Below are 15,228 nucleotides of genomic sequence, written 5' to 3' on the forward strand. Positions count from 1 at the left end.
GTGTATAGGAAGGCAAAAGAAGGTCCCTCTAGCTACCTTTAATCCTTAGCTCTCATGTCATTTCCTTTAGGATGCCTGTTCAATTGTTAGTTCCCACCTCCCCTTACCCGCAAATGACTTCAAATTTATTGGTATGTATCCTATACTTATTTGTGAGTATGTTATATCCCCCAGTAGAATGGAAGCTTCTCATGAATGGGGGGGGTGTCTTGCTCATTAAAATCTTTATATCCTCAGTGCCTGGCTTAATGCTGGGTATACTATAAGCACTTCACTTATAGAGGACTAATTGATGTTACCCATGCTAGATTAGCTCTGGGGGCTCCAATGTGTTCTTTCTATTAATAGTGAAAATGTATATCTTGGGTTTATACCCTTTGCCCAAATAGGAATTCTTAACTTTCCTTGTGTCATGGACACCCTTGACAGTCTGGTGAAGTATATGCCCCACCCCCCCCAATAATGTTTATTGTTTACATTCATAATTGAAGGAAATGCTTAATCAATTAAGAAATGATTAGTAAATAAAGATGGCTTTTTTCCCCCTATCTAAGTTCACAGAACCTCTGACATCTTTCCATGGACAAGGGTCTATGGATGTCAGGTTAAGATCCCCTGCTCTAAACTAAAGCAAAAGGCATCCTGGTCACTGATGGCCCTTTCTATTGTATTCAAATATCAAAGCCCATCTTCTGGGAACATCATCAGTTCAATAGCCTGGTCCAGAAAAAAAAATCCAGCAGTTCTCTTGATGTCTGAGAGTGAAGTGGTCCAGTTCCTGTGGACACTGTACCACTTTTCACTAGGGGGCCTGAGTCAGGCAGACCTTTGTCCATCCCCTATGGCTCTTGCAGCAAATTTTCAGCTCCTTGCCATGGCATTGGCTTCTACACTTGCCTCCCAGACATTGAAGATTCATTGTGGAATTTTGTGAGAGGTGAGGAACCTCAGGAAAAGTCATTTGGTAGAAACTAAATGACATCTTGGTCTTTTATAGGAAGAATGATGCCCTTGGGATCTGATTCTATTTCTTTGGTGATTCTATTCACATGTAAATAGGGGCCATCCAAGGCCCAGATCAGTCGCACTTCAGTTCTCCATCATTTTTGGAGACTTAACAGATTTTGGTTATTAAAATTCCATTTATCTTCTTTCTCTAGCTCTCCTAAAAAGGGCTATGTGGAATACCTTCTCCTTTTAAATGGAAATGAATTCAAATTAACCTGAGAATTTTATGTCTTCCCTTGAGGGAGCGGAAGCTATCCTAGGATGACACAGATCTGGGGGCAGGAGGGGTTGAGAATTTATGTACAATCATTGGCATTTATAATGGTGCTTTACATTTTACAAAACATGCTGCATATATCACTGGCCAGGAGGAGAAACACTGAGTCAGAAAACCCAGATTTAAATCCTTCCTCTGACACTAGCCATTAACCTTGGGCAATTTGCGTGATTTCCCTGAGCCTCAGTTTTCTTACCTGTCGAGTGAAAGGCTGGACTAAATAACTAGCCTCTGAGGCTTGTTTTACCTTAAGATCTATGGACCTGTGATCCTGTAATCATTTGAGCCTCACAGTGATCCCATGAAGACAGTGCTTCATCTCACAGCATCCTCAGGTTTGAGCTGGAAGGTACCTTTGAGAACATTCTAGCCCAACCCTCTTGTTTTACAGGTGAGGAACTTGGATGTTCATCCTGGTCAAGTGACCTTTCCAAGGACACTCTCATCTTTACAGATGAGGAAACTGAGACTGAGAAAAGCTAAGTTGGTTACTCCTGACCTGGCTACATGAGTGTTAAAAATGGGATTGTTAATGGGTGTGTTAATTAATGGGAGTATTAGTTAATGAATGTTAGGAACGGGATGTGAACCCAGGTCTGTTTGACTCCAAGTGCACCTTGTCACTCTCTAATCTCTTTAATACCAACTATACTTCTATGAGAAGTAGTGCAGTCTAGTAGGGTGTCTAAGAACAACACTATATGTGACTATTTCTCTCCCCAAATTTTAAAACCTTGATTAAAAAAGGTGATTGGTAGCATTTACTTATGCTAGTCATTTTTTCTGATGGTACATTGGATAGAACCAGGAAGACCTGAGCTTCCTTCCTACTTTGGACTCTTACTATGTGACCCTGGGCAATTCACTCAGCCTCAGTTTCTTCATCTGTAAAACGGGAAGAGTAATGGAACTTTCCTCCTATGACTGTTGTGAAAATCAAATGTTAAGATCTGAAAAGTGTTTTGCAAGCCCTCAGATGTTATAAAACTGTCAGCCTCTGCTATTGTCCTTTTATAGATCAGAAATGTGTCTTTGATCCAGTCCTGACTCCTTCAGCCCAGTGTCCTCCCAACAGACCATATATATCTATTACACTCAGTAACTGCGTCACCATGAGCAGCCCAGGACAAATACACAATGTGCACGTGTCGCTGGCCTCGGCCACCTGTCCAAGACAACAGTTACCCTTTGGTATTTGATGACTCAGCACTGGAGTCTGGCTTTCCAGAAAGCCCAGCTGAATTTGGAAGCTTTAAACCTTTGACCATGCCCTTTTTTCTAGGGCACTCTTTTGGCAAGGAGAAGTAGTTAATGAGTGCTGATGACATGGAAAGATATGCTTGGATGGTAGGGTGTAAGTCTGGCTCATTCCCTCATAAAACTTCTAGCTACAGCAAGGCACAAACATTCCTACAGAGGGCCTTGACAAATGAAAACAATGCAACAACAGGGGTGTGTGTGTGTGTGTGTGTGTGTGTGTGTGTGTGTGTGTGTGTGTGTGTATTTCCCTCTTTTCCCCCTCCCTCTCTCTTCCTTCCCTTCCCCTCTCCCTTCTTCCCTCCTTCTCTCTCTCTCTCTTTCTCTGCCCATTTTCACAAAAGGCCAACAGCTCTGTTATATTGTTATATGCTCTGTGAGTTTTTAAGCTCTTTATCAATAAAGCAAAAGATTTATTGATTTGTCCATCACAAGACCATCCTCTTGCCATCAGCGAGCTTGCTCTTCTGTTAATAAAAGTTCAGGAGCAATCCAGCTTAGATACTCAGCTGGCCCATTGTGACAAATCTTCCTAACTCACTTTTTTCATTAGGTGCCCACCAGGAGATTGGCTGGGAATAACGGGGAGGGAAAGGAAAAGGTATTCCTACTAACTGCCAGGCACTGTGCTGAGTGATTTTATAAATATTGTCTCTTTTGATCCTCACAACAACCCTGAGAGGGAGGTGCTATTATTTACATTTGAGGAAACTGAAGCGAACAGGGTTAAGTGACTTGCCCAGGGTCACACAGCCTAGTTTGTAAGTGTCTGAGGCTGGATTTGAACTCAAGTCTTCTGACTCCAGGGTCACACTTTGCATATTATGGTGCCACCAGCCTGGCTCCCTCATTCCTCCTTTGGGAGTATGAAGGAAATGTGAAGGAAGGAGATGTAATCTATGTTTTGTTTTTGACCAAACCTGTGACTTCCTTGGTAGGGAATTACCAGTAAGGAACTCAGGTAACGAGCATTTATTAAGCCCTTGCTGTCTGTTAGACACTGGGCTGCGGAGGCTAAGAAAAACAAACCAAACGAAAATACCAGAAACCTGTGATCCCTCCCTCAAAGGAACCTATTTTGATAGACATACAAGACAAATACAATGCAAGATCTAACAGCTGAAGAGGGAAAGGCCTCTTGTGGAAGGTGAGTCTTCAAGGTCTCCAGGGAAGCCAGGGGGCAGAGGGGGGAAAGAACATCTCAGGCACAGGAGGACACTGTACAGGGGACAGAGTTGGGAGGAGGGGCCTGGATGAGCAAGGGAAGTGTCTCTGGATTGTGGGGGGGAAGGAAAGTGTAGGAACTCTGGGGGTAGGTCACAAAAGGGCTTTTAAAGCCAAACAGGCTTTTATATTTGGTCCTGGAGGTAACAGGGAACCAATGAAGTTTGCACTAGTGTGCTGGAGATGGCTGTCTCATCTCAGAGAGCTGATTGTTAAATTCCAAATTCACACCTTGGAAAATGGCAAACACTCTAAATCAGGGCTTGAGTCATTGCTTTCCTGATTGTCTAGACTTAAGAAAGTGATGGAGGAAGTGTTAATAAATAATGCAAATTAAACTTAAAAGTGTGATGTAAATAGGGTAGGGTTTTTTTTTTTTGGAGAGTTTGTTGTAAAACATTTACCAGCACAACCACAAGTGTGTGTGTGTGTGCACGCGCGCAGAAGGTGACATGATGAGGGAATAATGGGTAATGCCTTCTGTCAATGCCAGGCTGTCCTTGCTCTGCAATTTGGAATCTAAGAGAATTGGCCAAGATGCTGAGATGTAGTGACTCTTGGGATCATAGAGTTGGTCTGTGTCAAAAGCAGAACTGGAACCCAGGTCTCCCTGACTCTGAGACTAGCTCTCTATTCCCTGTACCGTTCTGCATAACACTATAAAGTCAGAAATGTGCATGTTGATATGTATGTAAGCGTGCAGGTATGTATCCAATAAGTATAACCTCTCTCTCTATATATATATAGTTGTTTAGTCCTTGTTCAGTTGTATCTGACTCTGTAACCCCATTTGGGGTTTCCTTGGCAAAGACACTGGAGTGCTTTGGCATTTACTTCTCCAGCTCATTTTATAGATGAGGAAATGGAGGCAAATGGGGTTAAGTGACTTGCCCAGGGTCATACAATTAGTAAATGTCTGAGACCAGATTTGAACTCAGGTCTTCCTGATTCCAGGACCAGCACTCTATCTACTGGGCCATTGAGATGCCCAATAACATAAACACGTATGTATGCACACACATATACATACATTTACATAACTAAATGTATGTTGAATTGGATACTAGGTTATTAAAAAAATAATCATGATAATCAGCCTGTGATGAGTCTCTTAGCAATCTGTGACAGTATCTCATCTCTCTCCACTGAGGTGGAGACAGTTCTTGGTCACTTGGATGGTCTGGATCCAAGGCCTTGCAAACTTTCCATTGGGATAGTCATGCCAGCGCTTATCATGAGTATCTAAGTGGGGGAGCCAGGCCGCTGTATCCGAAGTGCCGGCTGTCTTGTGGAGAAGCATTACCTTTCTTCTTTCGGCCCCAAAAGGCAGATCTAGGAGCAGTGGGGGAGAGGTGTCAGGAGACAGACTTAGATCTCATGTAAGGGGAAATAAATCCAAACAAAACTTCTCAACAATCTGAACTTGCCAGCACTAGGGGCAACAGTGCGGCACAGTGGGAAGAACCTGGCTCTAGGGTTGGGGATATTGATTCAAATCCTGCTTCTGAGGGTCCTTTCCAGCTCTGAATCTCTCAGACGCGTCCCTTCATCTCCCTGGCCCTCAGTTTCCCTGGGCCTCATTTCTCTGGGCTCAGTAAAATAAGGGGGTTTTGCTGAAAGATATCTGAAGTCCTTTCTAGTTTTAAATCTATGATCCTCATAACCAGAAAATAGTGAGTTCTGCATCTTAAAGTCAAGATGGAATAACCACTTGGTATATAGGTTGTAGGAGCGATACAGTTGTGAAGTTGTAGAATGGAACCCAGTGCTTAGCACAGCCAGTGCCTGGCATATAGTAGGTGCTTGATAAGTGCTTATTGGTTGACTGAGTAGAAGTAGGGGGTCTCTTAGGGCCATTCCAACCCTGAGTTTCTGTGATTTTGTGAGTGTTGCATCAGCTTTTTGATTTCAACTTCCCAGAGTTTGGATGGGGCAGTGAGGTGGCTCAGTGGATACAGCACCAGGCACGGAATCAAGAAGACTCATCTTCCTAAGATCAAATCTGGCCTCAGACACTTGCTAGTTGTGTGACCCTGGGTCGATCACTTAAGTCTGATTGCCTCACTTTCTTCATCTGTAAAATGAGCTGGAGAAGGAAATGGCAAACCACTCCGGTCTCTTTGCAGGAAAACCCCCAATGGGGTCCCAAAAAGTCAGACACGACCAAAAATGACTGAACAACAAAGAATTTGGATGACAACTCAAAAGCCTATTTTATCAGGGTTTTGGAAGATGAGGCAAAGGTCAATGAACTCTGAAAGTATCATTAGGAAAACAAATATACTTACAATTGTTGTCATGGTCTCTTCCGTCACTACCTTTAAGGTGTCAACCACTGAGATGTAGCCAAGCCTCTTAGCAATGGCCAGGGCTGTGTTTCCATTCTAGCAAGGAAAAGACATCAGGAAGTTGTTAGAGAAGAATCCCAACTTAATTTCACCAAAGCAGGTTTAGCTGCGTAAGGCGGGCACCAGATTGTGGAAGAAAGGGCCCTGGCTTAAAGTCAGAAGACCTGGGTGTTCAAGCGCTAGGCTCCTCTAATTACTGGCTGTGTGCCTATGCCTACTGCTGCACTTTAGTTTCCTTATCTGTAAAAGGAGAATGATAATCATAATTACATGACCTATCTCATAGAATTGTTGGAAGGAATGTACTCTGTATTTTACTAATAGCTGTTAACTAACAATTTTGTTATTATTGCTCATAATCGAGTGGCAGCAAGGCATAGTAGATAGAGAGTCAGTGTTGGGGTCAGGAAAGCGTGGGTTCAAGTTTTGTCTGCCACGTCCTGGCTGAGAAGATGTAAACTTGTATTGATGGAGGGAGTTTCCTTATCTAGGATTTCCATTTAACCAGTGAAATCCCAGATCTCATCTTAAAAAATTAGTAAAAATGTTCCTTGTAATTATTTATCATATTATTAAAATTGTCATTGTAAATGTGAAATAAATCCTATTTCCACACCACTTTAAGGTTTTTATTTTTGGTCAGGGCAATAAGGGTTAAGTGACTTGCCCAGGGTCACACAGCTAGTGTCAAGTGTCTGAGGCTGGATTTGAACTCAGGTCCTCCTGAATCCAGGGCCGGTGCTTTACCCACTGCACCACTTAGCTGCCCTCCACTTTAAGTTTTATAAGTTTCCTCTTAACTCTGCGAGGCAGATGCTGCATTAATACTATTGATAGCTAGCACTTATATAGTGCTTTAAGATTTGTAAAATGATTTTCAAGGATTATTTATTTTATACTAACAACAACCCTGGGAGATAGGGCTATTCTTATTTCTTTTTTAAAGATAAGGAAACAGAGGTTGAAAAAGATAATGTGACTTCTTTAGTGCTACAGAGGCAGGAAGGGATTTGAATTCATCTCCCCCACTCTAGGTCTAGCCCTCTATCTGCTGCACCCACTGAACTACCTCCATAATGCAAGCACTGTCATTACCCTCATTTTACAGATAAAGAAACTGAAGTTCAGAAATGTATCTAGGGTCACTCAGCTACTGAGGATCAGGTAGAACTGGGGTTCAAACCCAGTTTTTGCCTCTCCTTGTATCTGTGCTTGGCACAGTGATGGGCATAAAACAGGCATTGGTTACCTGCTTAGGGACTGTCTGATCAGGGTGATTGCACCACATATCCCACAACTTAGAATTGGCATTATCATTGTTATAAAAAAGCCAACGGTTAATGATTGTCACTCTTTGAGCCCCGGTGAGGCAGAGCTTTTCCAACGGTACCATACTCCCAAGGTGGAATGTTTCCTGATAGAATATTTGAGCAGTGTTTTGGGATTTGTGCCTTCACATGGGCTTGTCCCAGATTTATGTTTCGGTTATTGCCTTATTTTCAAATACTTTCTGAAGACAGGTCCTGTGCTTGCTAAAAGAGCACTTGGTGTGAGGTGACTTGAAATCCATGAGACTGATGGGTGAAAATCCATCTTTTCCTTCCAGTCCCCTCTCCCCCATTCCTCCTCTTCCCCCTGCCCCTTCTGTGGTACTTGTCACAGCAATCTACAGCAGAGCTTAAAGTGGGCACGGACAGCTGGACCAGGAGCCTCATAGACTGGACTGTCGTCTGCGTGAGCCTTCCTCATAAAACGAGAACATGTCTTCCCCCCTCACACAGACATGCACATCCCACTAGTTGGCCATTTGGGTGAGCGACCTCATTTCTCTCTCTGTGTGTATATAAATATGAGACTTGTCCCAGTGGATCAAGGGCTGCCTCCATTTCTGATCATCATCATTCAATCAGGGTGTGTGAGGCGGATGCCCCAGCCCACCTCCTGCTCCCTTTCCCGACCAAGGGTCCCTTCTCACTTCACTCACCACAGTGAGCTCGTTGGGGGAGGCATTGTTCTGCAGTAAGATGTTGATGATGTGGGTATGTCCCTGCTGGGCTGCCTGGTGGAGGGGTGTGTACCCATTCTGCAGAAGGGAGAAAAGAAGGCATGGGAATTATTACTTGTCCCGCTGTGAGGTCACTGGTATGGAGGCCAGGGATAGTCCTCACTCACCTTCGTTTTGGCATTCACCTTTGCGAAGTGCTGGAGCAGGAAGTTGACGATCTTGATGTTTCCATAGTGGCAGCCCACGTGTAGCGGCGTGTAGCCCATCTGTGATGGTAAAACATACACGGCAATCAGTGGCCACACAGAGCAGCAAATGGCGAATGCTGTTGGAACGGTCAGAAAAGCCACTTTCTTAGGCTTGTAAGAACCTTATTTTGGGATTTGGGGGCCGGTAGGGCGAGCACCTGACATCTGTCCAGCGTCACTACCATTCCAAGGGCTGCCTCTGCATTCAGCTAACTCTACAACAGTGTTGGGAAGGAGGTGGAGCACATGGGATCACCTCCCTTTTTATTGATGAGGGAGCTGAGCCACAGAGAGCTCTTGTGACTTTCCCAGCATCTTAAGATTGGCCAGTGACAGAGCTGAGATGTTACCCTTATTTCTCAGCACTGGCTCATTCCTTCAACTATTCATAAGGAGGGCAGCTGGATCACAAGTTGAAATGGAAAGGACCTTTGAGGGTATCTCATGCAGCCTCCTCTGTTTTGTTGCTATTCAGTTGTGTCAGTCATGTCCCACTCTCGGTGACCCCACTTGGGGTTTTCCTGGCAAAGATACTGGAGTGGTTTGCCATTTCCTTCTCTAGCTCATTTTACAAATGAGGAAACTGAGGCATATAGGGTTAAATGACTTGCCCAGGGTCATATAGCTGGTAAGTGTCTGAGATCAGATTTGAACTCAAAATGAGTCTTCCTGACTCCAGGCCTGGCGCTCTATCCACCGTGTCTCTAGCTGCCTTCCTTTTACAAATAAGGAAACTGAGGCTCAGGGGAGTTAACAGATTTGCCACTACCCAGTGACAGACTGGATCTGCTTTGGGAAGAGTGGCCTAGCTGAGTTCAGGATTCTTCCCCAGGCTGGCCACAGGGGAATGACTTTGTAGATTATCCACTAAGGAAGTTGTCGATAATCTGCTATTTGTATCGCTGGAGGGTATAGCCTGGGTCACACTAAGGAAGTCACATATGCTTGAAGTTATTGGGTAACTACAATTGTGGGGACTGTGACAGAGGGCACGGGTCAGTGGGTGCAGACTGTTGAAGGTATAAAGGGGAACCAAATTGAAGGGTCTACAGATGCCCTTTGTCCTCCATCACAGACCCTGCAAATCTGTCAGTGCATGTTAAGGAAGCATCATCAGTGGACTTGCTCTAGCTACATTCTACTACATGGGCTCAGACAGGAGATCTTGTCAGTGTAGACACTCCCTCCATCTTAGACGCTAAATTCCCTCAGAATAGTGATGATTTCATTCCTCGTACTTGTATCCCTAGCACAGGAAGTACCTGGTGCACAGCAAGTATTTAATAAATGCTCAGTGATTGATTGATCTGCACAGATGGAGGGAGGGTCTACACTAATATTCATTAGAATCTAAGAACTCATGAGTTGATGTGGTTGAAAAAGAAATCCATCTGGGGGCCAATCCCCTGCTGGTGACAACATACAAGAAGCAGGCCCTCTTCCTGGCCATATGAGAGGGTGAATTAATGATGAATGGATGGATGAATCAATAAATGAACAAATAATGAAAAAGCATTTATTAAGCACTTACTATGTGCCAAGAACTGTGCTAATCACTGGGGATATGAATGGAAAAAAGCAAAATACTCAAGATCTTGAAATGGAATACGAATAAGCTGAGTGTTTTCAGGAACGCAATGTTGAGATGGTTTGAAGTTGATTTGTAAAAGGTCATAGGATAAGCCGACATCACTGCCATGATATGTCAGATGGACAGAATAACAAACTCCCAGGGGTAAGAGGGACCTCCCCACTGAGGCCATTTAGATTAGCCTGTACCTGATCCCCTTCACAATGTATCTGGCAAACATTTGCCTGCAGGCCACCGACGAAGGCAACCTATCAATCAATCAATCAACATTTATTAAGTGCTGGGCTAACCTCTGCTATAACTGAACAGCACCAACTGTTAGGCAGTTTTTCCTTTTATTAAGCCTAAATCTTTCTCTTTGCCAACACCCACTCTTCATTCTGCTCTCTGGGCCCAAAAAGAACAAGTCTATTCTCTTCCATAAGTGAATCTTTTAAATACTTGAAAAGCTAACAAGACTCCTCTTGTCCAAGCATCCTTAGTGTCCAAACATCAAGGCAGGAATGCAAGGTGTTTCAATACCTTGGTTGTCCTTCTTTGGACATTCTCTGGTTGATCAATTTCCTCCCTAAAATATGGCACCAAGAACTGACCACACAATCCTCCAGAGACTGTAGGATCAGCAGGAATACAACTGGACTATCTGTGTCCAATGAGCATATCCCTGGGCAGTGGTCATCATAGACCCCTGGAGCCAACAAGGGCCAGCGTTTGAGTCATTGGCAGTCATTAATCTCTCTGGAACTTTGCATAGACTATCTTCCCTTTTGGGGAAAAGGTAAAGGATCAAGAAGGTCTTCAAGACATCTAAAATCCCCTTTTCTAATTCAAATGTGAAACTGATTTTTCCAGGTCCCTTTTTCTATTTTGGCACATTCTACAAAATTAAATGGGATGTAGCAGGATCGACGTGGAAGATGCAAAATGGTTTTGGGAATAATTTTCATGTCATCTATGTTTTGGGAATGTGACAGAAGAAGAAAGAGATCTCAAAAGTAAATAATTTAACAATTTAGATCACGTCCAAATAAAAATTGAACAATTCTTAAATAATTCTCGGCTCCTTCTGTTCTCTTGAGTATATGGGCACACCCAGGCACCAGTACGACTGAGGACATGGAAGGGCCACAAAGATTTGACCTTCATCACAAGCCCACATCCATCTAGTAGCCCGAGTGTGTAGGTCTCACAGAAGCCACGATATGTTTTCAAAAGGAGACAGATGCTCCTGTGGCTAACAAAACACCAATCCATTTAAGAGTGGCACTGAACTCACAGAAGCTATTCGGCATTATATGTTACCTCTCTCTTCTTTTTTTGAGGGGGGGAGTTGTTTTGTTTTGGGGGGGCAATGAGGGTTAAGTGACTTGCCCAAGGTCACACAGCTAGTAAGTGTCAAGTGCCTGAGGCCAGATTTGAACTCAGATCTTCTTGAATAGAGGGATGGTGCTTTATCCATTGTACCACCTAGCTGTCCCCCATTATATGTTATCTCAACTAGTCCCAATAATACAATCACTGTAATGGGGAAATCAGGGGATATTTTTGTCATGAAAATGGGAGCTTCAAATATACAAAAGAAAAAAATCAGCTTCTGTTTTGTTCCCATGAAACAGGGCCTGGGTTCATATCCCCCCCTGATGCTCACTACCTGCATAAACTTGGTCAAGTCAGTGAGTCTTCCAGGCTTCAGTTTTTTCCTGTGTAAAACAGAGTTAGATTGGATAGTCCCTCCCACTCTGGGGCACAGCGGTACAGTGGAAAGAAAAGACACTGATTCTCAAGTCAGAGGACTGGGTTCAGATTCTGCTTCTGTGAATCCTTGGGCAAATCACTCTCTCTCTAGGATTCAGTTTCCTTATCTCTCAAGTGATGGGGTTGGTCCTTGATCCCCTTCAGCTCCAGCTCTGCAATCCCTGCCCACTCACTGACTTTCCTGAGAATAGCCCAATGTAGGGTTACATTGGTCCAACAAAGGGCTGAGAGTAAGGAGGGGAGCATGAAACACTCCAAGCCAATCTGACACCTGTTAAAGGCAGTCACTACCAGCATCCTCCCATCACTTCCTCACTAAAGAAAGTGGCCAGATGATGTTTGTAAACTAACAGAACCGTGTGTCGAAACGAGCCCTGGATTGAGTTGGAGTTGGGAGAGGTCTCGGTGGAATTCCACTTTTGACAGTTACTAGATGCGTGACCTTGCACAAAGTCTTTTTGCCCGGTTTGCTAATCTACAAAGTGGAGATGATACTCGTAATGCTGAGCTTGTAGGGTTATGATGAGAAAGACACTGTGTGAACCTTAAAACATCGTAGCAAAGTGTGATACTATGTGCAATATTGCTCATAATGTTATAATTATGAGAGGCCATGTGGTGTCATGGATAGAGGGCTGGTCTCAGAGTCAGGAAGCCTTGGCTTTAAGTGTGACCTCTGAAACATACTGGCTCTTTGATTCTTGGCAAGCCTCTTATTCTCCTAATGCCTCAGGGGCCAGCCAGGTGGCATAGCAGATAGAGCACTGAATCTGGAGTCAAGAAGACCTGAGTTCAAATATGACCCCAGACACTTACTAGCTGTGTGGCTCTGGGCAAGTCACTTAACCCTGTTTGCCTCAGTTTCCTCATCTATAAAATGAGCTGGAGAAGGAAAAGGCAAACCACTCTAGTATCTTTGCCAAGAAAACCCCAAATGGGGTCATGAAGAGTCAGACATGACTGAAATGACTGCACAACAACAAAGCATCAACTCTCTAAGCCTAGAAGTAACAGAATTGTTGCCAAAGTGCAAAGGAGTTTCTACATTGGGAATTTCCCACAATAGCAAAATCACAAGTTCCACCCCTGGCCCCAAGGAAAAAATGATTCCATCGCAGCTTTCTTCCTGTTCTGAGCTTCTTCAGCCTGAGTTGGTTTCAGCCTCTTTATTTAGCAAACTAAATGTCCTCGAAAAGCCATGGGGAAACCTCTCACCCCTCCCCTTTCCCTCTGTGTACAAATATTATAATTAAGGGATAATTACAGATTCATCTCATTTTACGTGACAGTAACTTCACCCAATAAGGAAACCAAGAGTAAAAGATCGGTTCAGAAGCAGATGCTTTTTAAAGGCAAATATTCTATCTATAACCTGGGATGTCCAGGAGAAGACTGTAGTAACACCTTTTGATGTTTACTCATCATCAGTTAACACACATTTAATGAGCACCTACTGTATGCCCAATACAGAATCATGGAGCTGGGAAAAGTTACAAAGATTCCTGCAAAGGAAACCTACAAAGGTTCCTGTTACAAAGATAGTAGTCTTGTAGATTTACGATTGATAAGGATTTTGGAGTTCATCAAGTTCAAACCCCTCATTTGACAGATGAGGAAACTGAGTCACAGAGTATTTAAGTGACTTGCCCAGAATCACACAATAATCAATCAATATTTATTAAGTACCTGCTATGTGCCAGGCACTGTGCTAAGGGCAGGGGATACAAATAGAGGCAAAAGACAGTCCTTGCCTCAAGGAGTTTACAAACTAAGGGGGAAAAGCATGCAAATGAATATACATACATATAATATATATATATATATAACATATAATATGTATGATAAATAGGAAATAATTAAAAGAGGGAAAGCACTGGGATTGAGGCACTGGGGAAGGCTTCTAGACTCCCAGTCCAGTGCCCCATCCACTCCATTACCACCCTGCTTTTCTGTATTATATGAGCCTCCATCAGGTCAGAGACTGTGCGCTATCTCCTTGAGCACTTAGCACATAGTAAGTGCTTCATAAAAGGCTGTTGTATTGTCCCTGCTCTCTAGGGGACAATGCTCTCTCTTACATCAGCTGAAGAAGGCAGGCTATAGACACAAAAAGACAAATAATGTCATAAGGGGACTCAACAATGGATAAATGTGCTTTTGTGTCCCCAAAGTGTTTATCGTCTTGGCTCATAACAGTCTTGGATGCCCAAATGTGTCTCAAAAGAGAGAACAGAGATATAACAATTTCCCTGCGCCAAATGGTTTCAGATATATTCTGGGGACTCCTGGGGGTGCTTTGCTTAGGCTTTCTCCCCGCAATAGCTGGAGTATCTTGGACCCTTAGCATTTCAGAACATTATTGGGGGAAGAGGAAAGAAAGAGAGGGCAATTATCAGTGAAGATATTTAAATGGATGTATGATCTTTTCCAAAACAAGATCCTCCCCCTCCTTGGAGGTCTTCAAGCAGAAGATAAATGACCCCTAGTTGGATATACTATAGGATTCCATTTGGATAAAAGTTGGACTAGATGCGCCCCTCCCCCCCAGCTGCATTCCAACTCCCAAATCCTGTGATTGCCCCAGAGGGCAAAACCTGGAGCAAAGAGACCAATTTAGTCTGGATGATAGGGAAAAGCCTACCTAACAACAATCAGAGCTGCCCACTGGCTGGGTATGTTGTCCTGGGGCTTCCTCTTGGATATGGGTCATACTGGGTAGCTGCTGAGGTCTCTTCTGCCTCTCCAATTCTGGGATTTTGTCCCTGTTATCCTCAAGGTCCCTCCTTTGAATCCTTTCCCCAGGAATGAGGGGAATTTGTACTGATTTTTCTACTACTTCTCATTGTCTCCTTTCTGACACAGAGGTTTTCTTGACCTGCCCAGGTTCTGCCAACAACTCTGGGCTTGTTCATACTGATTGTACCAGTTTGGAAATCTTAATAACATGCTCTTATCAGAGAGCATGTGAACAAAAACAGTGACTACACTAAATGGGCATCTTGACAAAAGGCAACACCACACCTCAATTTGAACTAATATGTCAGAATGCTTTTCTTTGGTCTGGACCTGTGGTCAGGACAGGGTACTCCCAGTACTAAAATTCCTTCCACCAGTACAGAGCCATGAACCCCTCTGTAACTTACAGTTTCACACACACACACACACACACACACACACACACACACACACACACACACACAACACTAAGAAACAATAATAAGCCTTGTCCCCAGGTCTTTCTGACTCTGGGACTGCTGGCCTACCCACTATGCCAGGTTGTCTTTCAAATCAAAATATGTCCACAGTAAATATGCTTGGAGTTCACTTTACTCACAATTCTGTTTATTAAGGGCCTACAAAACTCTCTCTATGTACAGTATTAAATCACACAAAGACTGTGGGCTGTTCTTCTCAGGGGTTGTGTTCTGAAAGATGTTAAGCAGTTAAGCAGTAATTGGGCCTGGCTTGGCCCTTACAGGCAAAAAATGCCACTGTACAAGGTATAGTAGATAGAC

General features: G+C 43.6%; 1 protein-coding gene across 6 annotated transcripts in view; it reads right to left on the reverse strand.

Moving 5' to 3' along the window:
* Positions 1 to 15,228, reverse strand: part of ANK3 (ankyrin 3) — a 380,917-nt gene that overhangs the window by 126,102 nt on the left and 239,587 nt on the right. For all 6 annotated transcript variants that reach the window (XM_043988596.1, XM_043988597.1, XM_043988598.1 and 3 more), the window contains 3 exons: positions 8,287 to 8,385; positions 8,099 to 8,197; positions 6,055 to 6,150 (listed from right to left, as the gene is read on the reverse strand). In XM_043988596.1, coding sequence (XP_043844531.1) covers positions 6,055 to 6,150; positions 8,099 to 8,197; positions 8,287 to 8,385 — 294 coding nt within the window. The remainder of the gene's footprint in view (positions 1 to 6,054; positions 6,151 to 8,098; positions 8,198 to 8,286; positions 8,386 to 15,228) is intronic.

This window comes from Dromiciops gliroides, chromosome 2 (assembly GCF_019393635.1).
Source record: "Dromiciops gliroides isolate mDroGli1 chromosome 2, mDroGli1.pri, whole genome shotgun sequence".
Lineage (NCBI taxonomy): Eukaryota > Metazoa > Chordata > Mammalia > Microbiotheria > Microbiotheriidae > Dromiciops > Dromiciops gliroides.